The 12,608-nt window shown below is 41.9% G+C and overlaps 1 protein-coding gene across 1 annotated transcript in view; it reads left to right on the top strand.

Annotated features, from left to right (window-relative positions):
* The window catches only part of rin2a (Ras and Rab interactor 2a), a 67,016-nt gene that overhangs the window by 37,500 nt on the left and 16,908 nt on the right, over positions 1-12,608 (top strand). The window contains 2 exon segments of the mRNA XM_070434943.1: positions 809-881; positions 3,497-3,588. Coding sequence (XP_070291044.1) covers positions 809-881; positions 3,497-3,588 — 165 coding nt within the window.

Below are 12,608 nucleotides of genomic sequence, written 5' to 3'. Positions count from 1 at the left end.
AAAAGAAAGAACAATTTCCCTCTGATCATTTGAATATTCTATTCTAATCTATTCCTTTTGCTCTCTGTGCATTTCCCCTTGGGTTTTTCACCCTCCTGAATCAACACCAGTGCTGAGTGTTGCTGTCACAGTATACCGCTGTCTAGTACAATATGTGACGTCATCCTGGGCCTCAACATTCTCTTCTCTCTTTCTACTTACATGTGGAAGACATTTCAGTTGAATGCATTCAACTGACTAGGTATCCCCCTTTCACTTCACTTTCCCTACTCCGAGGTCAATGCCGAGAGCATTTGGAGTTTCCCAAAAACCTATTTCCTAATACTTAACTACATAACTACTTTCACTAGGTAAGTCACACAAAAGCTAACCTTTAACAAGGCTTAATATAGCCACATCTTGTTGATGTTCTTGAAGTGAATAGAAAAATCTTATTAGGCTATTTGTTGGGTGTGTTATCCCAGAAAATGTCTCACCAGGGATTTTTGCCTTTCTTTACTAATGCGATGTAGCCTGGTAAGTCTGATGGCCTGTTGCAGCTTGTAAATGCACCAAATGCCTACTAGGTGTAGGCACACCCACTCAGCCATGCCAGCATGCCAAGAAAACAGACTTGTGAGCAACAGTTAGCTACTYTCATGATAATGCTAGTGGTGTGTGTGTATATAGTATGACATAGTAGTTCCCAAGTGAAAACATCACTCCCTTCTCCCATCTAGGAATATTGCCATGCTTTTGTTCTGATTATGCAAGTACAGCCTTGCTCCTGATTTTGAAGTTCCCTAAATATAAATGTATCCCTTCACAGCATTCTCCTTGGAGGGATCGGGCCTCGGGTTCGCAGACCTGTTCCGTCTTGTGGCCTTCTGCTGCATCAGCAGGTAGCACACACACACACACATACACACACACACACATACCTCAAGAAACACTACCTTTCTCATCCTAGTTATTAACCACATATTCCTTTTGAAGAGGAACACATGGACCCCAGAAGTTACTGAAAGAACCATGCTTCAGTTGAAGTACAGAGAATGGCATTTACTGGCCACCTCATCACTTCATGTTGTTGCACTGAGACTATTGCTCTGTTTTCTTAGAAAGCTAACCATGTCAGTCGAGTCTGAACTATAACAATTCTAATTATATATTGACTTGGTTAGTTGAACAAACTCAAGGCTTTTCAAACAATGCTATTAAAGCTTAGCTAAAACTTGGAGGTTGAGCTTGATTGAAAACACATTCTTGTCTGGTGGTGGTGAATGGCAACATGTCAAGGCCACAAATCAATGGGGGTGGGGGGTGGAAAGCAGGAAGTGTCGATGAGGAAGAAAACAGGCCTTGAACTGTCTGTAGCTTGTGTTTACGTATAGAGACTGGAACAAAACTGCAAACAAAACATAAGGGGTCAAAGATTATCATGAACTTTGTACAGTATGATTTCAACTGAGTGCATGGCTCAAAGTTCTCAAATCGGTTCAGAATTKTTTGTATTTTATTAGGATCCCCATTTAGCTGTTGCAGAAGCTATCTTCCTAGGGTCCACACAATACATGAAACATGACATAATACATCAAATTAATAGACAAGAACAACTCAAGGACAGAATTACATATTTTTTTTTTAATTAAAGGCACACGTAGCCTACATATCAATGCATACACACAAATTATCTAGGTCAAATAGGGGAGAGGGGTTGTGCCGTGAGGTGTTGCGTTATCTGTTTTTTTAAACCAGGTTTGTTGTTTATTTGAGCAATATGAAATGGAACGGAGTTCCATGCAATAATGGCTCTATATAATACTGTACGCTTTCTTGAATTTTTCTGGATTTGGGGACTGTGAAAAGACCCCTGGTAGCATGTCTGGTGGGGTAAGTGTGTGTGTGTGTGTCAGAGCTGTGTGTAAGTTGCCTATGAAAACAATTTGGGATTCAACACATTAATGTTTCTTATGAAAAGAAGTGATGCAGTCAGTCTCTCATCAACTCTTAGCCAAGAGAGACTGGCATGCATAGTATTTATATCAGCCCTCTGATTACATTGAAGAGCAAGATGTGCCGCTCTGTTCTGGRCCAGCTGCTGCTTAACTAGGTATTTCCTTGCAGCACTCGACCACATGACTGGACAATAATCAAGATTAGACAAAACTAGAGCCTGCAGAACTTGTTTTTTGGAGTGTGGYGTCAAAAAACCAGAGCATCTCTTTATTACAGACAGAACTCTCCCCATCTTTACAACCATTGAATCAATTTGTTTTGACCTTGACAGTTTACAATCTAAGATAACGCCAAGTAACTTGTTAAACAGCCATACCACCTATTACCAGATTCAGCTGAGGTCTAGAACTTATGGAATGATTTGTACCAAATACAATTCTCTTAGATTTAAAGATGTTCAGGACMAGTTTATTATTGGCCACCCATTCCGAAACAGACTGCAACCCTTTGTTAAGGGTTTCAGTGACTTCATTAGCTGTGTTTGCTGATGCATACATGTGTATGGTTGAATCCTCAGCATACATGGACACACATGCTTTGTTTAATGCCAGGTCATTAGTAAAAATAGAAAAGAGTAGAGGGCCTAGAGTGCTGCCCTGCGGTACACCACACTTTACATGTTTGMCATTAGAGAAGCTTCCATTAAAGAAAACCCTCAGTTCTATTAGATATATAGCTCTGAATCCACAATATGGCAGAGGTTGAAAAGCCATAACGCATATGTTTTTTCAACAACAGGTTGTGGTCAATATCAAAGGCTGCACTGAAATCTAACAGTACAGCTCCCACAATCTTATCAATTTCTTTCAATCATCAGTCATTTGTGTCAGTGCAGTGCATGTTGAGTGCCCTTCTCTATAAGCATGCTGAAAGTWTGTTGTTAATATGTTTACAGAGAAATAGCATTGTATTTGGTCAAACACCATTTTTTCCCCAACAGTTTGCTCAGAGCTAGCAGAAAGCTTATAGGTCTACTGTTAGAACCAGTAAAGGCGCTTTACCACTCTTGGGTAGCGGAATTACTTTGGCTTCCCTTCAGGCCTGAGGATAAGGACTTTCCTTCTAGGCTCAGATTAAATATATGACAGCCTATGACAAAATAGCAGCCTTATTCTGCTCTTGGAATGATGTTGGTTACATTTTTTTCCCATGATAATGTAAATTAGAGCTTAGTAAATGTGCACTTCAGACGCATAAGTTATCTGAGACACAGGAAGAAACAGGGTGGGGTGCTGAGCCTCTTGGCCTGTGTGTCTGTCTGGCTCTCTCTCTCTTGCTCTGTGTGTGTGTGTCCACTCCTTCTCTCTCCAGCCCAAGGAACCACACATGGGACAAACACTAGTTAGGGAAGGGCTGTTTGGTCACCCCAATTAAATGACTCACTGCAGGGACAGTGATTAATTCCCTATTTCTTACTCTCTCACTCCATTTTCTTTTTGTCTTTCTTTCTCACTCAATTTCATCTCACATATTGACTCTGTCTGCCTCTCTCTCTTAGGGATGTCTTGCCATTCACCCTAAAGCTTCCTGAAGCCATCTCTGCAGCCAGGACACCAACAGACTTGGAGGAGGTGGCCAAGCTAGGAGCAGGTGAATGTCCACTAGACTGATACTGTGCGTTTGTATTGATAATGCATGTCTGAAGCATGAAAATTAAAAGTGTAGCCTCACTTTGTATCTGGATGGTCATTGACTGCCTGCTAGTTGACTGTAGTGGCTTTAGAAAAGTATTGTTACTACCTTAGGTCTAATCTGTTCTGTTTAAAACCAAGCTTTTCTTCCTCGGGGTGTTCTCGTAAATCACATTTAACCACATTCTCCAAGTTAAACTAGTAAAAGCCCAAAGTGACATGGCTCAATGAGTCACCCATAAGAACAATGCCTCTGAGCCCCAAATCAGTGCTGCTCAGCTGGGCACATAATCAGGAGAGCACTGGGGCTCTGGAGCCCCTGAGTAGGCCTCACTGGGGTATTAAACCTCAGACTCGGTCATGAACCACTCTCTGTGCCAAAGCCGTGATGTCACTTTGCCTGGCTGCATCTGAAAGAGTTGATATACAGTATAGGCATATACTAGCCTCTGCAAAGACACTGTTTTGATAACACCCTTCCTTTGGTGTGGTTTCGAGTGATCTTCACACACAACAGCCCCACTGTTTATTTTTCCCTATGATCAATGTGAGCAGACTGCATTGAGACTTGAACAATGATTGTGTGTGTGTGTGTGGAYGTAGATGAGCGTCAGTGAAGGTTCACATGGATTTTAATGACATTCATATAGGTGRCCATGCTGGAGATGAGCTGTCGCGTCACTGAAATGTGGCTTTGGACAGAACAAAAGACACCAGTGCTGAGTTCTGACGTCTGGAACGGTAACCGCACCTGTGACGTGGGTCTGATTCAATACAATGGGGATGTGTCCATCTATGCTTCAGAGAAAGTCAACTCTTTCATTCTGTCGGTCTCTATTCAACCCTTTGTCAGAAGATGAGCTTGATTGAAAAAGAAGTACACAGTAGCTGGACGTACTAGCAAGGCTTGATAAAGAAGTTTTTTCAAGCAGCGAACCATTAGCTGACATTTCTGTCTTTCTTTACCAAGAGGCTAAACTTTGGCCAAGAATGAATTCACTTTGTCTGTCATCTGTCTGAATTTCAGGTTTCCTCCCCTCATTGTCCTCAGCTCACCCTAGATTTTCCCAGCTGCCAGTTTTAGACAAAGACATTTCCCCCATTAGGCCACACCCTCAGTGTCTCAGGGCAGTGTTCAGGATGAAAAAAATGTACTGCATCGTTCAATTAAACGGAAACGGTGATGTTCTGAACGACTAGTTGAAAAACTGGGAGGGGTTGTGGTTTGGGGAACACTCCGCTGCCCTTTAAATACCTCACTTATTGCTTCAAGCCACACCCCACCAAACGGAGCAAACGTACCTCAGTCTGTTCAAGAACACTGAAGAATGTTTTGGGGAAACGTTCATTACAAACCAACAAGCAACATAGCAAATGTTTAATCAAACTGAACTCAACCCAGGTGTGTTACCTGGGATACAGGGTTTCTGTTTCAACCAGTTTAAGCCTTGCCTCCCCACATCCCACCACATCAAAGTTATTGTTAACACTTTGTGGATAAATGTGTGACATTTTGGTCCAAGACAAGTGATTTTGCCTCTATTATTTTATGTTTGGAACAGATAACTTTCAACAATAATATTTTCCAGAAGCCAACAAAATATCAAAGATGAAATACCACTATTGCTATTGTTGACAAGGAACAAAAACTGACTTTAAAGGTAACCAGGGGTGGAACTTTCACTAGGGACGGGAGGGTCATGTCCCCCACAATGGGTTGGGGTTGTCTTTGTATGCATTTCTTTGATTGTTTTTATTTTGTAATGACAAAACTAAATAAAAAGTTGGTCACAAAGCTTACGTGTTGCACAGGACTCATTAGAAGGGACTGACAAAATTGCACAGAATGACTGGGGGAAATGAATTTAATGTAATTGTGATCTTCCTATGAATTTGGCTTTAGCAGTTGAACCGTTTTGGCTATTTTCAAATCTATGACTCTCAGGAACACAGAATGTCTGGAGGAAATTAATTTATATTCTGTTCTAAGAAAGATGAAATACACAATGTTTGCCTGATCTTTCTTCTGCTTTCCTGAATCTTCCAATACCTGTATGATGCACTTCAATAACTTCTAAGCATACTTCATTCAGACTGAAACATCTTTGTTATTTATAAGGCCAGATTCAAAAGTGTAATCAAATAATTACATTTGTTTCGGATACCCCCAAGTGTCCTAAAATAGTGTGATGGTCCGTGTTATCACTCTTAAAGGCACAGCGGAGTCAAAATGTGATTTTCTTGTGTAGCTCCTGTTTTGAGCACATCATTTAAACAAATGCTGAGGGTATGACACTAAATGTTCCAGGGCTAATGTTTTTATAATTGGTGTTTTGAGGGAACCAAATAAAATGTTAAAGGATATCATCACTTTTTAGACTTTTTTTCTCCATTTGCCCTGAATTAAGTCTTCTGGGGCCAGGAGAGGCTGTCATCCACTGTTTTGTTTCAAATGCCACTGCTAGCTTGAGCTAGATTAACCACAAACCATAGGGATAGTGGCAAGCTCACCGTGTTCAAAATTGCAAAACAAATCAACTCAAATACTTAGTTTGAAGTTACTTAGAGGTGAATTGGCCACACCATTTGAACATGGTGAGCTTGCCCCTATCACTTCCATTGTTTWGTTTTTTTGGCTTATTGTTGCGTAACGTTAGCTCAAGATAACAGTGGCTTTTGAAACAAGATATCCTGGAGTCATAGAAACATTAAATATTGTCTGGCTAATTAAGTTTGAAGACGTTTGCTATAGAGGGAGTCTTCATTAAGACCATCAAAAGTTAAGTCTTTGTACTTAACGTTTGCTTCTTTTTTTTTAAGCTGTTAATTTTGTTCAAGGTGCAACAAAATATTGATTATTGAATTAGATTTGCTCTAGTTCAGTCTTATGAATCACTTAAATTGTGTAGAAATGCAGGAAATTAGCTTTAGGTGGAGTAAATCAATTCTGGGGGTGTAGGTTTGGTCTCCACCCCACCTATAAAACCAATGTTCACCCCAGAAAGTAACCGTGAAAAGTGCAAGAGCTGCCAAAATGGAAGAATAACAAAAACAGCAGAGAAAAATAAGTCTTGAAGGAGGAATGGGGCAGGAAAAACTGACGGGAGAGCTGGCAAGAGAGAAACGGGGGGAGGAGAGAGTGCTCTGTTGACAGTCCGCCCCCATGCACTCGTTATCATGTGTGAGTCATAACAGTCTGTGTGTGTGTGAGACATGACAACGAGGCTTCAGACTGGACGGCAGTGTGCTCTAGAGGTCTCTCACACTAGTAAACTAAAATCAGAGCTGGTCTTTGTCTGCTGATGTGAGAACAGTAAGTCCATGTTTCTCTGGTCTTACATTGTGATGTGACTTTGGCTGAATCTGGTACGGCTTTGTCTTTTATTGTTCTAGAGTTTCTGCGTTGGCTCTGTCTAGTACAGCTCTGTAGTATATGCTCTTCAGTTGGACCTGTCTCTTCTTGCAGGAGGTTAGTTCTGTCATATGCTGCTTTTTGACTGCAACACTAGTGTATACGCCCTTATGTTATACTAGGGACATTGTGTTTCCGTAGCTAGGGCTGACCGTGAGGACTTGTGAAGGGCCGAATCAACAACCTCTGCATAATCAAAACAGTTGCTTTGTGAGAAGTTGTTCAGTTAGCCTCTTATGAAAGCTGAAAAGTACTAGTGGCCTGGCTTTGGCCCCAAGTAAGAGAAGGTCCGCCGGAGCCAATGTCCAGTGGTACTCGGGTCCTGGCCTGCGTAGATGGAACAGAAAATTCGGAGCCTTTTGAGTAAAACACTGGGGTAAATCCTGTATGGAAATGCACCAATAGTGTCTTTGGTTGGTACATGGCTTTGGTTGCTAAGTTGGTGGCTGTGTTGAGTAGTGACCAGCGCTGTTCTTTCTAAGTCTTCTATGGTTATATCATACTGATTTGGAATGTTATTGTGTTGCTGTTATGTAGACTGGTATGGTTGTACTTATTTGCAACAATGTGTTAATATGCTTTTGTATTAATACTGTATTGTAGGCATTGGCAACGTGGTATGATGACAGTAGCTTAATTGACTCGATGGTCTAATGTCTGTGTATTGGCATTGTTTTATTAGCATACTTTTCAGTTACTACGTTGTTATTATCAGGTTATTGTAGCCTCTGTGTTAATGTAGAACATCACTGCATGTTGCTTTGTACATTACAGTATTATGCTATCCTAATGTTGCTCTGTAGTGTAATATCAGAATGACTGACTCCTGCAGCATTTGACCAGTAATGTTATTGTGAGTTAGGGCAATATTGAAATAATGTAGGCGTAATATTGGCATGATGTTAGTGTTATCTTACTATTGCTGAGCGATTTTAGGTTTTTAGACAACTAATTGAGCAACGTCAGTTCCATTATTTGAATTCCATTTCATTGTTTTTTTCAGTGAGCTCAATGCGCACATTGCACAGTTTCTCCACCCCAAAATACTCAGCAATTTACACACAATACCCCATAAAAACAAAGCGAAAACAGGTTTTAAGAAATKTATTAAAATTAAAAATTAAATACATAACTATTCAGACCCTTTGCTATGAGTTTTGAAATTGAGCTCAGGTGCATCCTGTTTCCATTGATCATCCTTGATGTTTSTACAACTTGATTGGAGTCCACCTGTTGCAAATTCAATGGATTGGACATGATTTGGAAAGGCACACACCTGTCCATATAAGGTCCCACAGTTGACAGTACATGTCAGAGCAAAAACCAAGCCATGAGGTCGAAGGAATTGAATTGTCTGTAGAGCTCAGAGACAGGATTGTGTCGAGGCACAGATCTGGGGAAGGGTACCAAAAAATGTCTGCAGCATTGAAGGTTCCCAAGAACACAGTGGCCGCCATCATTCTTAAATGGAAGAAGTTTGGAACAACCATCTCTGCAGCACTCCACCAATCAGGCCTTTATGGTAAAGTGGCCAGACCGAAGCCACTCCTCAGTAAAAAGCACATGACAGCTTGCTTGGAGTTTGCCAAAAGGCACATAAAGGACTCTGACCATGTGAAAGAAGATTATCTGGTCTGATGAAACCAAGATTGAACTCTTTGGCCTGAATGCCAAGCGTCACGTCTGGAGGAAACCTGGCACTCACAGCATGATGCTGCCACCACCATGCTTCACCGTAGGGATGTTTTTCAGCGGCAGGGACTGGGAAACTAGTTAGAATCGAGGAAAAGATGAACGAAGCAAAGTACAGAGAGATCCTTGATGAAAACCTGTTCCAGAGCGCCCAGGACCTCAAACTGGGGCAAAGATTCACCTTCCAACAGGACAACGACCCTAAGCACACAGCCAAGACAACACAGGAGTGGCTTTGGGATAAGTCTCTGAATGTCCTTGAGTGGCCCAGCCAGAGCACGGACTTGAATCCGATCGAACATCTCTGGCGAGACCTGAAATATAGCTGTGCAGAGACGCTCCCCATCCAACCTGAGAGGATCTGCAGAGAAGAATGGGAGAAACTCCCCAAATACAGGTGTGCCAAGCTTGTAGTGTCATACCCAAGAAGAGAGGCTGTAATCACTCCCTAAGGTGCTTCAACAAAGTAAAGAGTCTGAATGCTTATATAAATGTTATTTCAGTTTTTTTTTTACTGTTTTTGCTTTGTCATTATGGGGTATTGTGTGTAGATTGAGGAAAGAAATCTGAATCCATTTTAGAATAAGATGTGCAATGTAGTAGGGAGTTATAGTTTCCAACAGGCCAATATTTTATATTATTCCCACAGAAAACGTGGTAATTAACTACAATGACCATAATCTATTGCGCGCCTACTTGTCTGTTTCTTTTATGCCTGCTACGTTAGATTAGTGTGTGGGGGGCAGACACGGAGAGGGAGAGAACAGAGAGAAGAATGCGCGACAGAGCAGTTGCTTCATTTCTCCCCGGGAAAATACATGATCTAAGTGATTGAATGTTGGTATAAAAGTATGCCTTATTTACTTTGAAGAACTACTAAATAGTGACTTTGTCAGACAGCAGCTCTATAGAGATGTTGAGTTGGATGAAATAATAGTCATCAAATAAAACAAATGTCATTTACACAATAACTGAAATATTTTATTAAAGTGATGTGAATAAATGATGGTTAAGTGATAAGCAGTAATGGGAAGCCACTACTATCATCTGACTTTTATTAATTGTTTTAGTCTGTTACAGCATTCAACCCACATAATGCATAGTAGGCTTGTCTGGATACCAAYATTTTACAAATGACACGATACCAGGCCAAGTATCACAATACCAAGTAGTTTCACATTGAATTTAACTTCACAGTTTTCAGTGTATAATAGAATACTGTATAGACTGGCTGATTTGCTCATATTTGCTAAGGCCTACCAGTTACTTGGCTGGAGGAATGGGAGGTAGGAATTGAAAGATTAGTGGAATCTGTGTGGGTAGCTGGACAGATAGGATGACTGACAGTGAAGGTGAACAGGTGGTCACGTGTCAGGTGACAGAGGAATGGATGAGACTGAGGCAGGAATTCCTTTAACCATAAAGTGGTATATTTACTGAGTAGTCTGTGCGGCATAACAAAGGAAACAAAATAACATGTATCCAATCAAATTCATAATCACAAAGATCAAATCATAACAATCATTCATTATTAACATAATTTAGGGAATTCAACAATCCAGTTCATTAAGAAGTCAATAGTAATCATCCGTGAGTCATTTAGGCTCGTAACTATTTATCATAAATCATGAAAGAATACAAACAGTGAATGGTTATTCAATCTATAATCCCCTTTAGTTTGATATCAAAGTCGATCAGTTAGCAAACAATGATGTTTCTCATTTCACCCTTTCCATTGTCTTCATGTGTACATGTAATTCATTTCAGTACATATTAACCATATCGATTGCATAATTGGCCTATGATGATCCGWAGGGCTGTGATCATTTACAATTCACATTACACAATATGTTTGAAGCGTGCGCTCCAAGCCGCGCTCCGCGGTAATAACTATAAACAATAACTGATGGCCCACTCTCCCGATCGCAACAGATAGTTCAGATGAAAGGTAACAGAGTCAGTGGACTTACGTGGATTCATGGACGCACAGAACTTCTGGAGCAGACGGAGTTAAGGAAGAGAAAGCAGCGAGATCAGCCGATGCCGTTTTCCTCCTTTTATGTGGATGAGATCTGTCGGTCATTGCCACCTGACCTAATTAAAGCGCTCTGGCCCAGCTGAGTAAGTGGCCATGAATTAAAGGATTATTCCTCCAACTCCATGGGCCTTTTCTACAGCCACCTTGGAAATTTGTTAAATTCCACACTCCTCAAAAAGGCTCATTGCTCCCCGTCCTCTGTCATCTCAGGGAGAGGAACTAGTCGAGCAACTGGCCGGATATATGGCCGGTTCTTTACCTGGATCTCCACAGATCTAACGTGACCATCGGTCCCAGGCATGGTCTTAGTGATATATCCCACCGGCCAGGAGGCTCGAGGCAGCTGAGCTGAGGGTCTCCGCCATTTCCCTCTGTGCTGTAGACTTGGTAGGTAATCCCGACTGAATCGGGCCCAGAAATGGTCAGCCAAGATCTGGCTGTGTCGCCACCGGCATCTGCCAACGAGGTTGGTATCAACATACATTGCTTGAGGAAGTGACGCATCTCGGCGTCCCATCAAGAGCGTATTCGGTGTAACCGGATCGGGGTCAGCGATGTCTGCAGAGAGATATCCCAAGGGTTTGGAGTTCAATATCCCTTCCACCTCTATCAGGACGGTCCGCAAGACCGTTTCAGTGACAGTTTGGTCCCCCAGGACGACTTGTAAGGCCATCTTTACAGATTTGATCTTTCGCTCCCATGTTCCTCCAAAATGAGGAGCTCCTGGAGGGTTAAATTTGAATTAGATTTGTTGGTCCATCAGCTGATCCTGGAGGCTGGGTTCCATGGCTTGGAAGCCAACCTGGCTTCTCCTGCCTTGAAGTTTGTGCCTCTGTCAGCCAGGATCTCGTAGGGTTTCCCCCGTCGGGGGAGAAACCGCCGTAGGGCCATGAGGAAGGCTTCAGTATCCAAACTCTCCAGTAGGTCCAGGTGGACACACCTAGTTGTCAAACATTTGAATAGAATGCCCCAGCGCTTTTCCACTCGACGACCTAGCTTGATCGTCAAGGGGCCAACGCAATCTACTCCTGTTGACCAAAAGGGGTAAATCTGCCATTTTGGGCACAGTGGCTCCGGCCCGCCATCTGACATTCTACGCAGGCGTATTGGTGCTTACGAATGGCTCCTCGTCCTCCAAGTATCCAGTACTTCTGCCTCATCTCCCCATAGACCCTCTCTGGCCCTGGGTGGAGAAGCCTCTCATCATAACTCTTGATGAGGAGCCTGGCAAGAGGGTGTCTGGAGTCAAGGATAATACTGTGGATAGCAATGGGGTCCAAAACGGCAGATTTACCCCCTGCTCGCTGTATACATGGATAATGATCTGCATGTCATTATATGCATGTATAAGGGGAAAACACTGCATCAAACCTTCTTTACTCTTCAGTTAACACACACACACTCTCTCCCTCACTCTCATATACACACACACCACTCTATCTCCCACCAATACATACACTGCTCCCAGTTTTTAAAACGATAGGCTCAAAACAGAATTGAAGGAGCACCAGAAAGAAATAGATTTTTGGTTTAGTTTAGGCTTACATTCGGTCTATATGAATCCTACCTTTTGAAGCACATCAGATTATTTTCCTTTCTTCCTGTCAATCAAATTTGCCTAAACCTACTCAAGTTACCAGGTTTTTAGCTAGAACAACATTGTTATCAAACCAGTAATTGGCGACCCGCGATTAGTTTAAAACGGCCCACGACATGGTTTGTGAAATTATGTAAAATGCGTGYGAATCACGGTAGGAGAAAAAAGGCATCTCCGGTAATATGGGTGATATTTTTTTTTACCGTTTAGACTAGACAAGTCGTTTTATTCGCTGTAAAG

Source organism: Salvelinus sp. IW2-2015, linkage group LG25, assembly GCF_002910315.2.
Source record: "Salvelinus sp. IW2-2015 linkage group LG25, ASM291031v2, whole genome shotgun sequence".
Lineage (NCBI taxonomy): Eukaryota > Metazoa > Chordata > Actinopteri > Salmoniformes > Salmonidae > Salvelinus > Salvelinus sp. IW2-2015.
The sequence above is the reverse complement of the archived record's forward strand: the minus strand, read 5'-3'. Positions and strand labels throughout refer to the sequence as shown.